The 23,221-nt window shown below is 37.3% G+C and overlaps 1 protein-coding gene across 1 annotated transcript; it reads right to left on the bottom strand.

Moving 5' to 3' along the window:
* Positions 1-915: 915 nt before the first annotated feature.
* On the bottom strand, positions 916-22,559 carry LOC116170167 (neural-cadherin-like). Its single transcript, XM_031486387.1, has 9 exons — positions 22,442-22,559; positions 15,327-15,765; positions 7,431-7,647; positions 6,360-7,379; positions 6,125-6,316; positions 4,721-4,911; positions 1,397-1,586; positions 1,165-1,347; positions 916-1,116 (listed from the first exon to the last, which is right to left on the bottom strand). The coding sequence occupies exons 1-9, from the start codon at positions 22,488-22,490 to the stop codon at positions 916-918; spliced, it is 2,682 nt and encodes an 893-aa protein (XP_031342247.1). The 5' UTR covers positions 22,491-22,559.
* Between the last annotated feature and the right edge of the window lie 662 nt (positions 22,560-23,221).

Below are 23,221 nucleotides of genomic sequence, written 5' to 3'. Positions count from 1 at the left end.
AATTTTTTCTTCGTTTTTTGTTTATAACAATATGTTTCGGGACTTTCTGTACAGGGGGAGTATGATTTTCAGCGAGTTCTTTTACATAGAATAACTTGATTTCGGTACGTGAAGTCACAACATCCAGCCCAAACCGCAATTTGACTGAACTATAACTGGACTTTCGAATTTAGAAATTTTAATCCGGTCAATTAAGTAAAAATAATTATCGGTAACTAATTACATGTATCGCAGCAAATCTCGTCTGATTTGCTTGGGTTTAATGTGATTGGAAGCGCGCTAATTTACCATGATGTTTAAGCCGTTTTCCAGATTTTTAAGGCGTCAGGGAACCTAGCAATTTATTAATTCAGTTTTAATTTTGAGCGTTACCATACGAGTTCGCTGTGCTACCAGGAAAGCCCAGTTTTATTTTTCAGGAATTGCAGGCTCATTTCGTATTTGGATTTACGCAGATACCAGATCGGTTTCGTTTATGGAGAATATTTAAAACGCTTTAAATGCTTCAGTTGCATTGGTAAGACCATAGTGCACAGCAAGCGAATGGTTATGGTTGGCATTGGTGACTTCATGAAGTATGGGTAATCCTATTGCAACTCAAATTTACTCCAACACGTCTCAAGTTTAGTAAATAAGAGCGCTTTACAAACAAAAGAGAATACGTTATACCAACTCATTAGTTAGAAGACTTTGTGTGGTTTTAATAATGCCGTTGAAATCCAAACTTAAAAGCTTTATAATGCTTATAATGAGCAATCCCATCAAATAAGGGTTTGGCTTAAGGAACTCTTGTTTCCGCCATTGTAATTACTAATCTAAAATCGCTTAATCCCTTAAGAACAGTGTTTTGCGATAATCTACTGTTGCGGACCTTATTTATGACTGGTATAAAACGAAAACGCCCAGATCTAACAACTAGCACTTACCAGAGTTAGGCTGATTGTCACTATTGGGCCGAGCTGAAGGCGCACCATCTCGAGCTTCCACTTCTAGCGCGTAAGCGCCCTGCTTCTCCCGATCGAACACGACCTTCGTAAACACTTCTCCAGTTTGTTGATTAATTTCGAAGAAATCTTTCCCTTCGTTTCGCGGCGAGTCGACGATGAAGTAGTACACCTAATAAAACACGTGTAAACAGATCGCAATTAAGAGCTCGGCACGTACTTGATTATTGGGAAAAGTGCCGTCTTTATCGATGGCGTTCACTTGGGTCACTTTAGTGCCGATTGGTTCGCCCTCCAGCACAGTTTCCTGCTCTCTTTCAGTAAAAAGAGGAATTTCATCGTTCACGTCCTCCAGCATTATAAATACAGTAGCCTCGGACGCTAATTGTTGAGCGCCGTTATTCTGAAAATCCCATAAGGAGATAACGTTGTGAAAGCACGCAAATTAATACCTCAACACGTATCGTCAGGTTGTACTCTTTTATTGTCTCAAAGTCGAGCGGATGATTGACCTTAATATCCGCCCAAGTAAATCCGTTGTCCGGCCTCTGCTGCAGGTAGAACGTGTGATACTTATTCGTCTGGGAAGTTGAGCCGGGCATCAGCCGGTAGAAGACTGTTGGATTATTTTCAATTCCAGAACTACACAAGGTAAGGGACTATTATAGAGCTTGCCCTATTCAACTCCGATCGATTATATAACTACAAAAAAGACTAGTTGGTGTCATGTATCAAAAAGCAAAAAATTGTCTCAAAAAATTGACATGGCTTACAAAAATAATATCAGCCACATGCAAACCAAAAAAAATGGTTTACTAAACCTATTGTACCAGATGCACATGCAGTCCATCAAGTTACCCAATATGAACTAACAGCGATCTGAGGCATCCACAACAAGAAAATTCCTCGAAATTCGGTCGTATTCGGACGTATCATGCAAAATAATTTTGAAAAATACTGCTGTGGATGCCAAGCATGGCGTTTTCTTTTCGTCATGCTTTAGGTGTACCGGGCACCTTTAAAATTACTCTCATCTTCTTTTCGTTTTATTTTTTGAGGTACGAAAATAAAATTTTGGTGGCACATCCCTGAGGCTTTAATGTAATCAGCATTAAGAAGGAGAGTCCCAGTACTTCGTTTTGGATTTCACTAACCTTGATGGACTAAGGCAGAACTAGAGGTTATATGCGGTAATACAAATGTTCTCTCTTCACTACTATAAAGATGATTATGTACTTCTGGCTTGCTTCTCATCGTATTCTTGTTTTGTAAACTTTTTACGTTCACAAAGCCTACCCAAATCGGTGATTGGCATTCAGTTGTACTACAAGTAAATTTTCATTATTTCGATTGCACCAATCTTTATGGAGAGGCTTTGCCTTAAACATCTATGACCCCCAAATGATGAGTATTAATAAAAAGCAACAGTCCTAAACCTATTTACTTATTTAAGAATTTTATTTTTGATCTTTTCTTTTAAGTGGGCGGGGTTTCATCCAAGGTTGCTCTACCAATTCAATCCATTGTACATTTACAAATATATCCATGCCCGAACCCGGATTCAAACCAGGGACCCTTGGTACCGCAGTCGAACTTCAACTTTACTGAGGCACACGGGCCAATTAATTGATCATTTTAACGTTCTATTACTCTAAGCAAATTTTGACTTGTACGTAGCTCCAACTGTTGACACATACGTAGGGTTATGTCCCCTATATGACCTAGACGGATACAATGTAAACCTGCAGCAAAAAAATTCCTGAGATGGAAATGAAGACATTTCAACCTTACCTCTGTGCATAATCATTCAAATCTAAACTGTATTTGATATATGGGCTTTTAAGGGGAGGAAATTCCAAAAAACCTCAACTTCGCTATACTTCTCTTCTCCTAGCGCCTTACTGTTTTATATTACAGGCATATCATCAAAGAGAAGGTTGTAAAACTCTGAATTTCCTTTAGAAGTTGTGTTACAACAAAAGTGGGTACTTACTAACTTTCTTATTATTGGAACTCCGAAGTTGCATATTTTTTTGTAGATGAAATAGAATCATTTGTTGTATCAGGTTTAATTATTAAAATAACGCAAAAGTTAATGACATTTTTTTTAATGTACCACTTCTTGTCATCAAATCTGGTGAGATTAAAGTCCGTAAATCAAACTTGATCCCCCTTCAACACAATTTGGGTCCCGTAGGAGCTGGTATTTCCACTATTTACACTTTATCCCACCAACATTACCTCAGCTTTTTATAAAGTGGTATCTATGCGTTTTCTACAGAATCTGATACCCTTTCCATTTGAATTAAAGATAAATCACAAGTCTGCAGTTAATTATTTCATTTTTTACATAAATAATAAATAAAATGAGGTAATATGGTCAAGCATATAATGCTTTCTCTGACAAAGCTCATGTTTTATGCTTGGCACGAAAATTCAAAAATATGCAGGAGCAAAGTTTTAACAAATTTAATAATATTTCATTTGAGTTTTCTCCGATATGACGAACTGATTTGGATTTTATTCTACGTTGTTTGAGGGATCGATCCCTACACATTCCTACTACAATTAGAACTTAATTCCTTTGTGTAGTTTGACTTTAGCTATTTCAAAATGCAATGTTGAAATTACACCAGTAAATGACAATTTAAAACTTGAAGTAATATTGGAATGTTTAAACCATTTGAGCAGTATTTCCTATTTTGACTCCACTAACCTTTATGGATTGGCTTTGCTTTGGATCATTGGTGACCTAAAATTGTGGTGGTAAAGAAACGACTGTCGTAAACATGTATTAGTTAATTATGGCCAATCTGCCACACGAGGTAATTAAGCTTTGAGCAAATCCCTGACTTTCGACAAGACCTTAAGTCTTGGCTCATACAAGCTTCTTTAGTTAGAGTTGTGCCATAGCTAAAACTTTCAGAACTCAAAACATAACCAAAGAGGGATGAGAGTAATAATAAGTAAGACACCCAGTACAATGAATTAGTTCAGATTTATTTCAGTGTACATGACACGCGATTTGTTGAGTTAGTATTTCTAGATCGTCCGTGTTTGTTATTGTTTGTATAAAAAAAGCTTGTATTCTGAAACGAGATTGTGACGTTAGGCGCACTTATTTAACTAATCAAATTATAGAGAGAGAAGAATGCTGAATGTTGTTGAGGTGTTGCATTTACCCTTATGCCCCAAGCTTGTGAGAATGCGTGTAGTGCAGGCATCAACAACATTCAGCTTAGGAAGTGGGAGGACTACACATCTAGATCTACGGGAGTAATATGATTTGGACCGACGGAGTTGAGGTAGGGGGCACGTGCTGACCCCTTATCGGGTGAAGCGTGCACAAACAGACCACGGTGCCGTGCAGCGGCGTGCTGCCGCACGAGCAACACACTGATGGTCACAGACCTGGCTTTAACCGAAACGACTTTAGCCCCGACCGGTAGGTTCTCTCTAATGTAGATGGGCCCGTAGACCACGTGGTCCCATACGGGCGGGTTGTTTGCGCGATCCACGACGTCTATTTGTACTTCCACGGATCTGGACAAGGGCGGGTAGCCTTTGTCTTGGGCCGTGGCTTCCAACTTGTACGTTTCTCGCTAAGCACGCGTGGGAACATAAGAAGTGTTAGTGATGGATGTACGGGCAGGCTGGCAGGTGGATAGGCTCCTGGAAGGAATACGTTCGGGCACCCGGAACCGATAACCCTACGCGTACCCCCCACCCGCGAGACTCAGAGTGCCGAACCGTCTTTGCAGCACCTCTATACCAACCTGGCTTTTACGGAAGTCACTACTGTACCCACTGTGACATTTTCTTTGATGTGAATGGGGCCGTACATATTCATGTCCCACAGCGGCGGCTTATTGTTCCTGTCTACGACGTCTAACTCAACGTCCACGTCCGCATACGAAGGTGGCGCGCCTCTGTCCGAGGCTCGCACACGCAGTCGATACCTGTCTCGCTAAATACGGGCACGGTCAGGTCAGGGCTCATGGGAGAAACCAAACAGAACACACTCAATCAAACATAATGTGAACCAAAAGAAATAACTCAATCACACAACTGAAATGAAAAAAATTAAATGGCAGATGCAAGACAACACCGCCCGGTGCTGCCGAGACTGCCTCATCGGTAGCAGAGAATATCCAAGCAGTCCAGCCGATAAAGTACTGAAATGAATATTTATTCGAAAAAACATTTTTGCATCGACGGTTGCACCGGCTACGGCGCTTCTACTATAATACACCTACTTACTGGATAACCTCCCTGTTGCCGGTGGCAGTGGTAACGCCGAAGAACAGAAAAGTGCAATTAAAATAACCAAACGTATAGTACATTAACAATATAAAAAAGAAACATCATAAGCAGGCATTACATGCAAAAAAAGTATCAAAAAACATTGGTTGGGCGGGAGCAAGGATGTGCAAAAAGTCCTCGTTGATAAACGACCTTCAAAAACCGTTGGACGTTTGTTAATTGTTAGTACGCCGCCCCATACACAAGTCAAAAATGTCACAATGTCTGAGCAGCGCAAGAGAGCCGAGTGCCCACCCCGGGTTTCAAAAAGCGGCCTCTCACGACACTCGTGACCAAAATGCAATACTATAAATTAGATAGTCCTCCTGTAAAATCACTCACAAAAACATGGTAAAAACAGCTTCAAAAAACCTTTCAAAAATCGTTCAAAAAATCCGGATCCACCTCTCTGCAGGCAATGTTTAAAAAAAAATATGATACAGCACCCGGTCAACGTAGCCTCAAAAATAGAGCTAGTTGCCGTTTAAAAATTTTGCTCGGCGAAAAAATTGTACACTCAATTGTAATGGGGCGGAAATAACTCCATACGCCGCTAAGCGTTTTGTCTTAGCTCCTACAAGTTCCTCGCCCAGCAACCGTCGACTCAGAATGAAAATGATTAAATCAAATGTACAAATAAGTACATTATGCAAGGTGTGCCGTATAAAAAGAACTTAGTCAATAAAGATCAGATTAGTGCAATTGATCCGTCGAAAGATCAGAGCAACTCAAACAAAGGTGCGCTGAAAATGAGGAAAGAAGCAGCTATCCACTCGTACCTAAATCTGCAGATCCTGGAACTGAAATTTTCCTCGCAATCACACAACATTCTCTCATTTACTAGCCTACCCGTGTTAGTATACGCTTCAGGCACTTACGTCTAGCGGCTTTTTCAACACAATCCAACCCGATTCCGGTTGAATTTCAAAATACTCCAGGTCCAAAGCGTTCGAACCTGCACTCAGCGAGTACACAATGGCGCCATTATTGTCGGCATCCTCGTCTGATGCCGATACTCTTAGTATATTTGTGCCGATGCTTGCGTCTTGTTTTACATTTTCAACGTATTTCTAAAATGATGTCATTATTGCAGTTCGCCACTTTGCGGATTACCTGTCGATCGAAGAGAGGGGGATTGTCATTTACATCTGTTATTTCAACTGTAAACGAGCACACCCCTTCCAAAGACGGCTCGCCTTGATCTGTTGCTTTTACGGTGACAGAAACGAATTTCCCATCGTCGCCCTCGCGATCAAACACCTTGTTAGTTGAAACCTCCCCGGTTTCTTCGTCGACTGTAAACTTTGTACCCTTCTGATTGGGTTGCTGCACAATCGAGTACTTCACTTGACCGTTCACGCCCTTATCCTCGTCGGTTGCGTGTACTTTGATTACGGGGGAGCCATTCGGTGCGCCCTCCTCAACTTTGGGGTAGTACGTCCCGCAGTCTTTGAAAATTGGCTTATTGTCGTTCACATCCGTTATAAATACTACAACTACCGCAGTGCTCGTGTGAATGGTCTTATCGCCGTCGACGCAACAAGAACCGTCGTCCATTGCCGTCACATTTAGCTCGTATTTGTCCCTATCCAAAGAAATTGACTTTCCGTGTAACCGGATTACACCGGTAATCTCCTCGATAACAAATTGGCCGGAACTGGTACCTCCGCCGACGAAACCAAACCGGACATTATCGCCATCTTTATCGGATGCCACAACGGTCGTGACTAGCGTGTTTGGGCCCGCGTTCTCGTCGACATTTGGCGTGTAGACTTGCTGCGAAAATTTCGGTTCCTCGTCATTTTTGTTCTTTGTGTAAACTCGTACAGTGGCGGTGCCCGTTTTCGCGGGTTCCCCCTTATCCTTGGCGGTAACTACGAACTCGTAGTAGGCGTTGTTGTTGTCGGCGTCCAACTGCTTGTTATTCGATATAATTCCGCTAGGATCGACGCTAAAATGATCATCGGAGACTGTGTACTCGATTTCGGCATTAGCTCCACTATCACTATCCATCGCCTTAACTTTTAATATACTTGTACCCAACGGGATATCTTCATCAACGTTGTGCGCTTGGTAATCTGGAAGTTCAAATTTTGGCGCGTTGTCGTTGACGTCCGTTACCCGAATCGTCAACTGAAAATAAGTCAAATTTAGTTTTACTGAAAGTATATCGTAGTTTAGTACCTCTACTGATGTGGAGAATCCGCCGGAGTCCTCCGTGGCTGTGACGACCAAAGAGTATACGTGGGGCTGCCTTAGGTCTTCAAAGTCCAGTTCTTTCGCTAACTTTACAATTCCCGATGTTGGACCGATGTTAAACGTGCCAGCTCCTTGACCTTGTGCTTTTAGTGTGTAACGAATCTCTCTATCGGCGAATGATTTCGCTTTGACGGATATGATGCTAAAATAATATTAGTTTTTAATATTGGAAATGTTTATTTATTCAGGGATATGATGTAATTCATGCGCAGATATCAGAATAATTATAAACGGCAAGGTAGAAGAACAACGGGGTGGTGCGAGGCTTTATGTGTGAACTACATCGCTACATCAGTGTCCTGTTTTCAGGTATAAACCACAACATCCCTAATTCAATATTAGACTGTACGCCCCAATTATCGAAAGCGCTCAACTTACTCATAGCCATAGCGACGCGACGCCGATCTTAACAATCACCTTACGACCCTTTACAAAAAAAATCTCGGACACAGCCCTCAACTTTTAAACATGACTATAAGACCGCAAAACCCAACTTTTAAAGATGACAGCTTGTCATATTACGACTGAAGTAATAAATGAAAGTCGCGTTGAAAAGAATGTCTTTAACTGATAGATATTTTCTCGAGAACGTAAGAAATTACAGTCCCATTGTACCTCCGCCATAGACCCAAGGTAGGAATGTCCATAAGACAATCCGTAGATTCAGTAGTGAGGATATAGTAAAAGACATTGGTAAAAATCTTGTAGAATTGTTACAACTAAAGCACCTAAAAATTAAAAACGCATCCTACAGGCATAAAAACATACACAAATACAACTAGATACAGGAGGTGCGCTACGTACCGCACACGGCAACGATGAAATAGTTCAAACTATTAGTTATCAATAAATGGAAAGAAAAATGCAGAAAACAAAAAACAATACAAGACACAATTATTACATTCTCGTTCATCATGTTCTCCTGGTAGCTAGATCAATTTTATACAAGTTTGCTAATTGATACTTGATAAAAACTAACACTTTTAGGAACGGGGCCACTAATTTGGTGTACCATAACACCCTGATAAAAGTAGCTTCTTCTTACAAGAAATCAAAACGCAACTTATTTTTTATTTATATAATCTTGTTATTCTTTGTAACCTTACCAACTACGAACTATATTATTTTCGTACATAGCCGTCTCTAACAATACTCTTTGTATTTGGAGCAGAAATACATCCTCGGCCTTTATATTTTCCTGATACAACATTTATAAAAATTTAAAGCAAGGTAAGGTGTTGAAAATATTTCTATTGGGATGGAAAGAGGCCTCCTCCTTCATCATGTTCTCCTGGGAGCCAGATAAATTTTACAAGAGATAACTGGTACTCCATGTATTAGGAGAAAAAATACATTGTCGCTAATATGATCCTAATATAAAATTTTTAAAGATTCATGACAAGACAATGTGTTGAAAATATTTCCATTAAAATGGAAAGATTTCCTCGTTCATCATGTTCTGTTTTGGTAGTCAGATAAATGTTTCACGAGTTTGCTAACTGATACTTCGTGTATTAGGAGCAGAAATACCCCCTCGCTCCTTATATTCTCTTGTTATAAACTTTATAGAAATTTAAGACAAGATAGAAAGAGTTCTGCTCGTTCATTATCTTCTTCCGAGAGCCAGATAAATTTTACACGAGTTTCATAATTGATACTCCGTGTATTTATCAACAGAAATACTCTCGCACCTTATACTCCTGATTCAAAATTTAGAAAAATTAAGACAAAATAAGGTGTTGAAAATATATCTCTTGAGATGGAAAAGACCTCGTTCATCATGTTTTCCTGATAAACAGACAAATTTTACACAGTTTGCTGACACATCATGTATTAGGAGTAGAAATACCTCCTCGCACTTTTGTGTTCTCCTTATACAGAATTTGTAAAAATTTAAAGAAGAGCAAGGTGGTGAAAATATTTCCAGTGAAATGATAATAGAGACCTCCTCGTTCATTGTGTTCTCCTGTTCCCTCCTGTTACTCTTTGTATTAGGAGCAGACTTTCTCGCACTTTATAATCTTCTGAATCAAAATTTGTCAAAATTTAATACAAGGTAATGTTTTAATTATATTTTCATTGAGTTGAGATAGAATGACACCTCGTCGTCTATCATGGTGTCTTGGTAGCCAAATACGTTTTACGTCTGAAAAAAGTATGAAAGACGAAGGGAAGAAAGCATGAATGGAGGAACCGTCAAAACGTGAGATTCAAAGAAATTGAGTGTGACGTAGGGGGAGGCCTAAAGATATAATCGTGAAAAAGGAAAAGATCCGAAAGATGAAGATCAGAATTGAAAGACGTGTGACGTGTGTATGAAGAAAGCAGCAAATATGTGAAAAGGAAAAAAAAAGGAATTGGAAGGTGACGTTACTAAATGAGACATGAATTTTGATCATTTATGAAAATTTCCAAACAATTAAAGTGTAAAGTAGGCTTATAGACGATAAATGTAAAGGGGAAAGGTGTAGAAGGAAGAAGCGCAAATGTAGGGGGAGGAGGTGAATATAAGAAGACTTGAAAGGATCGCAAAGGAAGGAGGCGTAAAGGTAGAACGCGGCAAAAACGTAATGACTGTGTGAACAAGGCGTGAGTAAGACATATGATGCAAGAAGGGAGGAGAGAGAGAGAGGGGAAAAAATGTGCTTCAGAAGGACGCGTGAGCGAACCGGAAGGAAAAAATTTGAAGAAGTAGGAAAAATTCGAATGGAGAAAGAGTGTGCGAAGGAAAGAAGTGCCTAGGTAATGGAAAAAACTTGAAGATAGATAAAGGTGTATGAAAGAAGGGAAGCGTTACCAGAGAAGGCGAATGAGGAAAACGGAAAAAAGTCGTGACGTAGGAGGTCTAATGGAGTCGCGAAGAGAAATGAATAACGTCTGAAGGAAGCGTAAAGAGAAGAGATGTGAAAAGAAAGGTATGAAGACAAGAGCCTTACATCACGTCGGAGACGTGAAGGAGTACAAGAGCGAGAGGCTGATGGACTAAATGAAACGAGAACACAGTGCATTAAGGACGAACCGTAGATCGGTAGTGGAGACAGATGAATACCGGAGCGAAAGGGGAAAAACCCGGCAACAGTAGCAGGAACGATTCAGTAGAAAGGCTATAATTGTGACGATCCAACACATTTAGCTAGAGATTGTACGATGTGCTTTACGTGCGGCAATGCAGCCCATTTCAGTCGGGAATGCCCATTGAGCAGGAAAGAAGTGGATAAGACCGTGAAACAATTAGAGCTAGAAAATGGCGGACGATCCGTATCAATAGTCATCAGTGCTTTATGGGCATGCGCGCGACAGCAAGCACCATGAGAACAGAAGTGAAAAGGTATGAATGCAAGAGTCTTGAATCACGTGAAAGAGTAGAAGTGAATACTCTTTTAGTTAGTCGTCAAACTAATGCGTTTGGATGTTTTCTCAACAAAACTTGCGGTTCGAAAAACTAATGGTCCATCTCATCGTCGTCATCCTATGGGAAAATTTTTGAACATTTTAGGCAAAACTTCAGGGCGATGTCCAACATGACAACTGTTTTGACAATTTACAAACAAAGGCTAAAAAAGGAGGGTCTACTTTCATCGTTACAAGGAATGTGTCTTATTAACCCCTCAGCAAACACTCCCTAATCTCATGCCATGCCATGGAATTGCAATGAACGCTTTTGTTTCATAGCCAGCTTACTTTTTTGTGTAAATTTGGCTTTATTGCCAACTGATAATATTTAATAACCATGAAAGTGTGATAGATGTAGTATTTCCAAATGAGCATTTTTAAAATATAAAATAAAAAATGACCGTCCGCATTAAAAAAAATTAAAACTGATATAGGCCCTTAAAAACAGACATTTTGGTTTTCAAATTCAATCATGCCAGCTTGTAGGAGAAAAAAGTTCCGATGAGAAAATGTCATTTGCTTGGAAAACCTCCTCAAATAATGCCACCAAAAATTCAAAGGAATTTCAGAAATTTAACCTTTTTTTCTTCGCCCCTTCTAAAAAAAGTTCGTCCCAAAATACGCAAATTTGCGTTCATTTAATCGACTTTGTATCTCTTACGGTTTTGAATGACCACCCTTGAATTTTTTGCATTCGGAAACCAGACATTTAACCCGGTTCATATTCAATAGCCCTGTTCCTTGAGGCTTGAATTCGTAGAAATCGATTGGCGAAGGTTTGACATCGCTGTCTGTTTTCGTTCAAACGGACAGACGGACAAAAACACCACATAAGAGGAGTTTTTTGTTTCGAAAAACTCCCCTAAAGACTACTGTTAAACCGGAAAAGGAAATTAACTGGGACAGTTTAAAAAGGTAATAAAAACGTATACTAATGTCGGAGGCGTCCATTACAAACTATAAGAAATAAGAAAGCATCACGGCTCAGGGAATAATACCGGAAATGATAAAATATGGTTCAGATAAGTGACGTTCAGAAAGTTGGAGTTACTGTGTGTATTATCCAGCATGTCATGTGCGATGTCCAGACGGCATTGCTTCTGCTCCATTGTTAGCAGCTTCGGTACGAATTTGGCGGGTATGCTCCTCGTCTCCAAATTCTCTGTCAAAATTCAATACTTGCCTCCTGTCTCCGTTGCAATTTCTCGGACGACGACCTTTCATGATCACAGTCCGCACTTGCTGAATAACATTGTCTTCCGGGGGTTAATGGAGAGAGTTTTTTGGTCGGGGGTTATTATCCTGTACCGATAATAAAGAGCGACCAAAATAAATACAAGAACTATAGATGCATAAAAGTGATAAGAGACAAGCTGCGATGGAAGAAGGTACCGGGTGACCCAATAATACTGTTCCTCGGCCATATTATCTCGGGAACCGTTCGTCGGATGACTTAGGGGTAAAAAAATTATTGGGTAAATCGGTCAAGAAGAATCGCTCAACAATATTTTCAAGTTCTAAACATGACCACCAGAGGGCGTAACTGCCATCTTACATTTTTAAATTGCATTTTCTTTAAATTTCGCATAATAAACTAATAGTACAGTCAATTTAGACTAAAAAATGGGCATTCCGTGCATCAGATATGTCATCCCTATTTTTTCTTTTAAATTGTTAGGATGAACATGGATGTGAAAAATCCCAGTTTTCGACATTGAAAGACCTGTGCGAGCGACACAGCACTTGAAAATATGTCATTTTTCTTACCATTTTTTGGTTTTTGTAAGTTTTACTCCTGAAGGACCGGTTTTAATACAATTATTGTCGTATACTTTTTTAAACTAGACAAAATTTGTGACAATTCAAGCCCTTAACCTGCTATGTAAATCTAATAGTTTTGGAGATACAGCGTTTCAAAATTTCGTAAATTGTTCAGTTTTACTCAAGTACCTCCTAAACATTTTTATAATTTTGTTCGTTTGGGGGGACTTTGTGGTGAGGAGTCTCCATAAATACGCACAGAAGGAGCTAAAATGTTGATATCTTCTGGATCCTCAGCTTCTTCCTTGATAAGAAAGTTGTCATCTTCTTCTTCTTCAGCAGATCCACTACATGTTGCTGTTTTTTGAAATAGACAAAATTTATGACAAATTAAGCCCTTAACGATCTCCGCAAGCCTAATAGTTTCCGAGATACGGCGCTTCAAATATTGGTAAATTTATTAGTTTTACAAGTTTTATCAAAATTTGCCTTTTTTTCGCAGAAACTAAACTTACCAAATTTGCACGATGAATTGTCGTAAGTCGTGAGTCGTAATAAACTTGTTGAAGACGTACTAAAAATTTCGGGTAATGAAAGCAAACGAAATATTGATTTTTGTCTTTTAGTGGAAAAATATCCACGTTTATATGATGCGTTATTCAATCCATAGTGTTGTAAGCAAAGAGTTACTCTTTGTTGTAAGTAAGCTTTCTGTTACTGTCACAGATCTTCTATAATCGGTGTCCCTTGTCAAGCAAGGTCAGGCAAAAGGAAAAAATTCACAGATTTCGCAATCCATGCAACAGGTAGTGGATCTTGCTGAAGAAGAAGATGATGACAACTTTCTTATCATCTGAGAAGCTGAGGATCCAGAGGATATCAACATTCTAGCTCCTTCACTGCGTATTTATGGAGACTGATGCAAGGTATTATGATAATTTGACTGGACTATAAAAATTTTTTTCACATTTTTAAAGAGAACCAGTTTATCATTTTCGTAAAAAAACTCAGTTATTTCAAAAACAATAGTTATTTATATAACAAGAGCGCGAAGTTCAATTTCGCGCATTGAGACTGAAGGTATTTTGACGAGGCGAAGCCGAGTTAAAATATCAGTCAAATGCGCGAAATAACTTCGCGCTAGCGTTATATACAATATTTTTTCTACAACTGAACCGATTGTTAATTAAATTTGCTGTTTAAGTTCAACTTTGTCACGTGCGCGAAATACTTTTTTTCACTGTTGACGATTTCGCGCACGTTGTCAATAGCAACTTTACTTATTAATTAACCGTTTAAAAATCTAGTACTTCGCGTTTCGAAATCCGTCAGAAAATGACAGGTTTTTTTGACAGTTGTAGAAAAAGATGTTTTTGCAATAACCTGCTATAACTTCTTAACGGTTTGATCGATTTTAACAAATTTGGTACCGTTGAAATGAGAATTCCTTGGGCAATAAGAATCAACTAAAAATACTTATAGATACACTTAATTTAGTTGAATCCTTCTCCGCCAGGAGGCTAGTTTTGACACCATGACCAAAAATCCTAAAAAAATCAAATGGAATGATATGACTTATTCTTTAGGGAAAAGTAACCAAATAACATCCAAAAAGGCCAGTGAAAACCGTTTTTCAAAATCTCGTTCCTAACCTCAAATATTGGGAATCAAAATAGAATAACAGGCAATTTGCAGATAAAAAATCATGTGACATCAAGGCCGTTATTGACTTACGACAGATACGATTCTGTTCCTAGATCGGAGCTCTAACGAGCTATGGACAAGCTGCAGATAAATAATGAATTAATATTGTATGAAGCCTGATCATAGTGTAAGAATAAAACTTAAGTACACTATGACTTGATGTATTAAAAAAAATAAAGTAGGTATTAAAGTAGAATAAACAGTCACCGGAAAAGCAGAGAGCTTACCGTCAGGCTTAACGTTGCCGACGTTATTCCAAAATTATTTCTAGAATACGTTAGCTACGGAATCGGAGACCTGAAGGTGGAGTGTCCTACTTAGAAATAAAAGATAGGTATATGAGGAAGAGAAAAATGTAAATGCCTGAGATGTCATGTGTCATAACAAAGAAAGCAAAACAGAAGAAAATATAAAAGGGAGACAGACAGGTAACAGAATAAAGTCCTTAGGAAAGAAAAAAAGAGAACAATTTCTACCGTCTCTTCCCACAGTACATACTCTACGTTGTATATGTATAATTATACTATAGCGTGGTTGCGCTTACACTTGGGGAGGAAAAAGTACAGAATTTCCATCATATTCCACCAATTTTTATCAAATGGGCACACAGTCTAAACAACTGGGAGCGATGTAATCGATATAAAGGGAATAGGTAGCTAAGCGAGCGCTTTTATTTTGAAAATAAAAATAGGCATGATACTATTTGCCATCAGATGACCAGATGACCACAAAACGTTTTCCCATACACGATATTCCATACGTTTGGAACAGAGTATGTTTTTCCACTTCGTCTACTTTTTATCGTGCTATATAAATTTAAATCCCTTCATCTACATGATTACCCAGTGAATAATTTATGACGCAAATTAATCGACAACGCTCTCGTTCAATGTAAATTAACGCCATAAATATGCGACAAGTGAAATTACAGACGGGCAATATAAAAAAAATCAATATACTAACTCTGAATCCTTCTTTTGATTTTCCGGAATTTCCGCCTCGTAGCTGGGCATATAAAATTGTGGGGCACGTTTTCCGCCGACAATCGAAAGGCGCTCCTCGGGCGTCGATTGAAACCTGCGTTCGTCGACTCTGCCGTTCTGATCCTCCGCTTTGACGTACAATACGTATTCCATATCTAGCTGGAAAAGATCCGTTCCCCTTGTCCTGACGACTCCGGAACGTTCGTCGACTTCAAATCGTCCGCCCGTCCTGTCCCGAACAATGAAGTAGTGGATATTGTGATCGGTATCGGGATCTCGCGCTTGAAGCGTAAAGACTGGAGTGTTTGGGGGCGCGTTGAGTTGAACCACAGCTTGCATGGGTAAGGGGCGATTGATGAAGTACGGCGGCTCGTCGTTGACGTCTCGAACTAGGATTATTACTCGCTGATTGTCGGTATCTGTAGAAAAAGAAATTCCGTTAGTCAGTGCTTAGCTATTTCCGCTGTTCTATTATGTTCTTATAGCGAGTTTTTATTGTCTAGGGGTACAGGAAGTTTTTACAGGTGCTCCATTTACACATAAATCATAAGGATTGATGTTAATCGCAATCTAAAGAGCTCTATACATTCCACTTAAAGATTTCTGGCTCAATTAATCTTTCAAGCAGGCTTTTTACTCAGCTTAGTTTCCTTCCAAATGATTGATAATGATCGATTTTATTTTAAGGAGCAGTTGGTTGGTAGGTGGGTATTATTTAATTCTTACGTAGGGCATGTTAGATAAGTAACGTTGCTGTAGGTATCATAATTATAGATTAAAACTAGACACACTAAACACGCTAATCTAGACCAACATCGATAATGCAATGTGGTTGATTAAAATTATTTGGTCAATTCAAACGTATTGGATCCCAAGACCTACCGCATGGAGTGAGAGCTCTAGGTACCTACTCAAACGGAACGATATCTCGTATAAATTACGATTAGCCTAAAACGCCATTTGTCATGTGTTTAAGCCTATCTGATTGTTATGTCAAATGTAAATGTCGTTTGGGAGTGCTGTATCGCAATTACCTACGCCCGTAAAATTAATTACATGCAATGCCTTTGAATTTGCAATCCGCTAAAGAAATAATTATTCTCACGCGAAATTCGGGTAACAACTTCTGTAATTGTGATCTATTGAGTTGTTGTATTCTTTTTACTGTACCTATATGTCGTGTAAGGGGAATCATGAAAGCAAGTCTATTTGTATTTTGATTTATTTTGTAGAAACGCAAAAACTAAAAAAAAAGTTTAATTTGAGATAATCTATCTCCAATTAGGCAAAACACTTGCGAAGAAGATCGTTTGTTAATGCGAATGAATCGATTTTGTCCTTAGACACTATTTGTTATGGATCGAGGAGGAATGCGGTTTTTTACAACTTTTTAGAATCGGTTACTATGAGACGGTTGACCGTCGCGCAACGTTTTAACTCACTTGCAAATTCAAGTGAAATTAAACAATTATGAAAAATAACAGGGAGAAATGGTTTAAGGTTATATGTGCACCAGTTGCGAGTTATAAAATAATGGTTTAAGCCAAAAAAGTTGATCGCCGACATAGACATTTGAGATTAAAACTCGAACAAGATTTGCGTTCGCTGCTAATGCAATTCTGAATATCATGCAAGAAGCAAACATATTGATATCCGTCAGCACTTCATTCGAGAAGTTACTGGAGGAAGGCGTTTTGCATAGAAAATGTTCTTATTGAAAATCAAGTGGCTGACTTTCCACAGTGAAACACCCCAAGTATTGTAAGTTAGCTGGACTGAGTGATTTAACGTGAAGGTGTAAAAACTAATAAAATCAAGATAATATCCAAATAAATCCAGTTCCTACTGAACCGTTTAAAAAATTATGCTTTCATTTAGCTAACTACCAAAAATTGATTTCAATTCTTTTGTCTCGATAACGTCCCAGATACGAAAAAATTACAAGAGACCAAACAGTTTCTGAAGAAACGAGAAAATTAAATCTTTTTTTCACAATTTAACAGTGGCGCACCAAAGAAAAATGGCAGGGGTCAAACATTGAACATGGCCCATGAAAAAACAACATCCTGTAGATCCCTTCAACGTATATATTTCAAATTTGAGCGAAATATCGCAAAAACTGCAGAAGATAATAAAGAAAAAAACTCAAAATCTCAAAAATTGTAACACTCTGTAGATCGGTAACGAAGCGTTTGCGGACTTAGGTTTATAGGAACTTTTAGTCATAAAATAAACCAAATGACAAATCGATTACAGTACATTTCGGCATGAACTCGGGCATAAATCCAGTACAAACAGTACCAAAATGACCGCATTTTGTGACGACTGCAGGAGGTGCATCTAAGAGTACAGGGTGAGTCAACTTAATGCCTTGAAGATAAGATTTTTGATAGAGTGCTCTTTTGTATTATGATATGGTTCAATGTTCTTCACATTTTAAAAATATTTAGAATTGTATAGGGTGGGCTCACGAAGTAAGGCCCAAAATGATACATTTTTTTAATAGAACCGCCTGTATTGTTTTTTCTAAGTCAAAAGTTATAAAACTTCATTTTGAAAAATCGGACTTTTTTTAATGGAACACCCTGTATATTTTTATGTCTTATCTTACATTTTAACTCCTCCAAAGACGTTCAACTTTTGATATTAATGTCCTATATCATATCCATCTTTGATAGTTTCCTGGTTTTTATATTATTCCTTCCTCGATTCTTTCTTAAATAAGTTAAATGTAATTTACATAATAACGAGGTGGACATGTAAAAAATACAATTTTCATCTGACTCGTCCAAAAAGAAAAAAACCAGATTGATCAATTCATTTTTCGAGTAAGTCTCAAAATGGGGAGAATAAATTTGATCGTAAAAACATAAACAAATAGCTTGGTTTTCCTAATTTTTATATTTTAATGTTAAATAAGTTACAATATACAGTGTGTCCCAGATCGGGTGGGATTGCATGGGTAACTTTGTTATTATTAAGGATAGAGAATTGGTTAAATGGGCAATGTTTTGCAGTTTTAGATGCTTATTTAAAATTTCCTTTTGGAAATTCAAAATGTCGCATAGGTTCGACGTAAATTCAAAAAAACTAAAATTGGTCATTTCCTTGAATGTCTTATATCATCGAAAGTATAAGAGATATAAAAAAAAGTTTTATATAAAAGTGATTGTCTTTGATACGTTTAATTCAGAATTGATGTCAAAAAAATTCAAGATGGCTACTTTTGAGGAACATTTACTAACTTCCTAAAGTTAAATAGGCCCCATATGGGATTTTTACATTACTTGATAGATTTTTTAATTCTCTTTTCAACGAGCCATCATAACATAAGATTGAAAATAAGATACCAGTTATATCAACGGTTTTTATATTGTAATTAAGTAGGCTGTGATGAATTAAAAAAAAACAAAACAAAATCTATTCGAGGCAACAAAACAATGAAAATAATTACATCAGATGTTTAAAAAAATCAGGGACGCACTCATGAGAGGTGGGGTTTGGGCATTACAACTCCCTCCACAATTTTATATAAGCATTAGGTCTAAAAAAATTTGATTTTTATAACATCACTATTATCCATACTTACATACCTACAAATGGTGGTATAACTACAAACTATCCCCTTGAAAAAAGTCATGCCATTATCCAGTTAAAGACATTTCAAGACACTTCACTTTATTTTACACAATGTATTACCATTGATGCATTGTCGCAGGTCACATTTTGTAGGTGGTTTATCCGCAAGAATATCAAAACTAACAGTTTTACCAGTCCGAGTATATGGACAGATGAATTTTATTTTTCTAACTGCGGAGTGTTCAAATCGACATTATGAACACTACTCGTCACAGGAAAACCTACATGTTGTAGTTTCACGCTGAAATCAAGTAATATTTTTTTAAATTAATGTATTTTATGGCATAATGGGAAGTCATGTAATTGCACCGGTAATCTTCGATGGATCTTTAACTGCTCACCATTATTTACAAATTCTCCAATACACTTCCTTAAAGGATTTTTCTCGACAACGTATGTTTCGAAGAAAGGGTTAGTTTATGCTACCTACCAACAAACTGGCTGCTCAGGTCACAATTCACGAATTATGTACAGTACATTAAATTATAAAAGTAAGTACTTAATTAAAAAATAAAAGTAAAGTGGAAGTAGCAACCACGTTGCCTAAACTAAACTGTCTTGAAGTGTGTTTCACTAATAATGGCCAGTATTTTAAACATTGGTGTAATTATTTTCATTGTTTTGTTGCCTCGAATAGATTTTGTTTTGTTTTTTTTTATTCGTCACAGACTACTTGATTAAAATACAAAAACCGTTAATATAACTGGTATCTTATTTTCAATATTATGTTATAATAGCTCGTTGAAAAGAGAATTTAAAAATCTATCAAGCAATCTAAAAATCCAATATGGCGCCCATTTAACTTTAGGAAGTTGGTAAATGTTCCTCAAAAGTAGCCATCTTGAATTTTTTTTTGACATCAATTCTAACTTAAGCGTATCAAAGACAGTCACTTTTATATAAAACTTTTATTTATATCTCTTATACTTTCGATGATATAAGACATTCAAGGAAATGACCAATTTTAGTTTTTTTGAATTTACGTCGAACCTATGCGACATTTTGAATTTCCATAAGGAAATTTTAAATAAGCATCCAAAACTGCAAAAATTGCCCATTTAACCAATTCTTTATCTTTAATAATAACAAAGTTACCCATGCAATCCCACCCGATTTGGGACACACTGTATATAATAACGAGGTGAATATGAAACAAGTAAAAAGATTTTCGCCCCCAAGGCGAGTAACTTCAGCGCATTTTCTATGATCAGCAACCGGTGCCAGTCTGCGCATACGCGCATTGGATTTTTACTATATGCGATCTATTTGCCTTTGCTAATGACATTTGTAGTTTTCGATTTTTACTACATGTGATATGTTTTTCTTTACTAGAAGCATTTATGGATAAAATTTCAAAGTATTATCTTCATAAATAAGGAATACAATGACTGCGCATGCGCACATCTAATGTTTGCAATATCAGATTATGTTTGTTTTTACCAGAAGCATCTTTAGCTAAAATTTCCATGAAATATCTCCATTAAAAGAAAGTTGGCATTGCGTAGTCTACGCATGCGCATATCTGATTTTTATTATATGCGTTATGTTTGCCTTTTCTAGAAGTATCTGTGGCGAAAATTTCAACAAAATATATTAATAAATAAGAAAATTGACGTTGCGCAACCTGCGAAGAATTTCCTTCGCTCAGGTGCCTGGGCTATACGCAACCGAAAGCAAAAAGAGCGAACTAAATATTTTGAAAACTGTAGGAGTAGTTAAGGCCTCGGACATACGGACAGACGGTCAGACGGACGGGATGCAAGGGGCTGCAATAGCGCAACCAACTTCGTTGGAAAATGCGCTAAAAAATGAAACTAATGCCACTGACTGGATGGCATTACGAGTTAAATTAAATTTGTTTTGTAGCCAAATGCTTTTACTCCAGTATTTAGACTTAAAACAAATTGATTCATAAATGAATTAATCGATATGATTTTCGTTTTGGACGAGGTAGATAAAAATTGCCTTTTTTTGCATGGCCGCCTCGTTATTATGTACATTACATGTAAAGACCTAAAAGATGACAGTAAAATATATAGGATGTTCCATTTTAAAAAAGTGAGAAAGAGAGAAAAACACCCTGTAAGCTATTTTTTTAATGTTTCCTAGTAGATGTATTTATTTGAGTTTTACTTTACCCACGATAAAAGATATAGAGCCTGATATCAAAATTGAAGTAATAATTTTGGCAATAAACTGACGCTTGCAAATGCCAAATTTTTCTTAAAAATCCAATTATCTTTAAAACTACTAGTTTTTCGGATATATAACCATATACTAAAAAATCGTACAATTACACGTAGAATTAAAAAATGCATTCAAATACAAGCCGGGGTTCCATTAAGAAATATATACCATTTTAGCGCCCTGCTTTGTGAGCGCACCCTGTATAAATCCAAATATTATTAAAATGTGGGGAATATTCATCCATATCATAATACAAAAGTACTCTATCGAAAAATTTTATCTTCAAGGCATGAAGTTACTCTGCTTAATCGTTGACTCACCCTATACATTAGCTAAACGAGATGTGAAGAATCGGATAAAATTTTCGGTAGGGGAATGTTTTTGACACTCAGCTCGCATTCGGAAGCACGACTTTCAATCCGGCTCATATTCAATAACTCTGATCCTTGCGCTCGTAGAAATCGATCGGAGACGATTTAACATCGCCGTCTCTTTTCGTTCTCCAGTTCGACGACGACAGACCGATGCACGGAGAAAACCATCACATAATGAGAATTAATTTCGCAAACATGATATCCGCAAAACATTTAAAATGAGACCTTGGTGATTCGCTGATGAGAAACTTGAGTACAGTACATTTTTTCACAGGTCTGGCCCAAAACATCTTCACTTCGTTCTAGTAAAAGGTAATACAGTTGGTAGTACAACTAAACAATGCAATAAACAGAGAAATTTTATTTGAGAACGGGATGTTTTGCTGAGAAAAAGCACATTTAGCTTGAACTTGCACTGAATAATATATTATACATATTTATTTAGGTATAAAATATATACAGTGATATTCATGAAGAAGTAAACATAGGGCTTTATGTGTATGTTTTTCCCTGTCTACTTTTAAAAGACAAAATCTTATGAAGGGCCCCTAATATTATGCATCCAAAATAACTTTTTAAAACACTTAAACATCTGGCTGTCATACTAATTAGTTTAAATTAGTATAGATTAGTATCTTCACTTGCACATTAAAAATTACCCATGGTGACTTAAAACTTAAAAACATGAATGTTTCAGTTTTGATTCACCATTACAACTGTGGTTCTCGTAACATCCCCACCGTTGAACCATAAAATATACTAGCGCAATGTAGGTATATCTGAATAATACGTTTATCCTAACAGCTTAATTTTAGTACAGTGGCAACAAATTAATCGAATTATTAGTAGAGAAAAGTTGCTACTAGTTCGTTAAATAACGAGTTTTAATACTTACATCGTAATCCTGAAGATGGAAGAAGGTCACATGAAAAAGAAAAACACATGTTAGCAAATCGTTATTGCTCAGTTACAAAGAATGTCTTTCGTAAGGTCACTTGAAAAAATTGTCGGCACGTGTCTTACAATTCAACACACAAAAGCTCCATCTCGTATGCATTTACATTTATAAGATCAACCAAATTACCGAGTCCATTCGCTTCATAATAGTGCGTTATAATCCTAATAAATCTGACATAACAACAAACAATTTATTTGTGAAGATGACCCGACGATTTATCGCTGCAAGTGCATAACACTCCATAAGAATAGAATTAACATAACAATGATGGGAAAGCTCATCTTCGCTTAGGTAAGATTCCCGTTGGACACATAAATTATAATTAATTGAAAGCTTTAACCCTGTCATCTCATATTTTTATAACCGGCTATGAATATTTATTGGCAATGTTTGTAATCCCATTGAGGCGGTGAAGAGATTAACGTTAAATTGTGACAGATTTATTTTTAAACGCCACCCATTCATATGCAATGTATTCGGTTATGGTAAAAAATGACGTCTGGCTTTTAAAACTAGATAGACATGGGAAATGTAATTGAGTTGTTTAGGCGGCGGAATAATACAGAGAACGACGACGATTGACGTGAATGTTGTACTTCCTTCAGTTTGCACACATCAATTCTATTATCACCCCCCCATTACAGCCATGATTGTATGTAGAAAAATAAATTACCAGTCTAGAACTGTTAATTATGTGCATTGTGATGCGGGAATGGA

This window comes from Photinus pyralis, unplaced genomic scaffold (assembly GCF_008802855.1).
Source record: "Photinus pyralis isolate 1611_PpyrPB1 unplaced genomic scaffold, Ppyr1.3 Ppyr1.4_LG5, whole genome shotgun sequence".
Classification (NCBI taxonomy): Eukaryota; Metazoa; Arthropoda; class Insecta; order Coleoptera; family Lampyridae; genus Photinus; species Photinus pyralis.
This window is presented reverse-complemented; position numbering and strand designations above follow the sequence as displayed.

What these genes read in the sequence shown, in the direction of transcription:
- LOC116170167 (XM_031486387.1), bottom strand. Translation starts at nt 22,490, where the DNA reads ATGTGTTTTTCTTTTTCATGTGACCTTCTTCCATCTTCAGGATTACGA. An exon ending in TCCATCTTCAGGATTACGAT is followed by an intron (nt 15,766 to 22,441) that starts GTAAGTATTAAA and finishes CTTTTTCTACAG; the next exon opens with ATACCGACAATCAGCGAGTA. An exon ending in TGTTGAAAAAGCCGCTAGAC is followed by an intron (nt 4,912 to 6,124) that starts GTAAGTGCCTGA and finishes GCCCGTATTTAG; the next exon opens with CGAGACAGGTATCGACTGCG.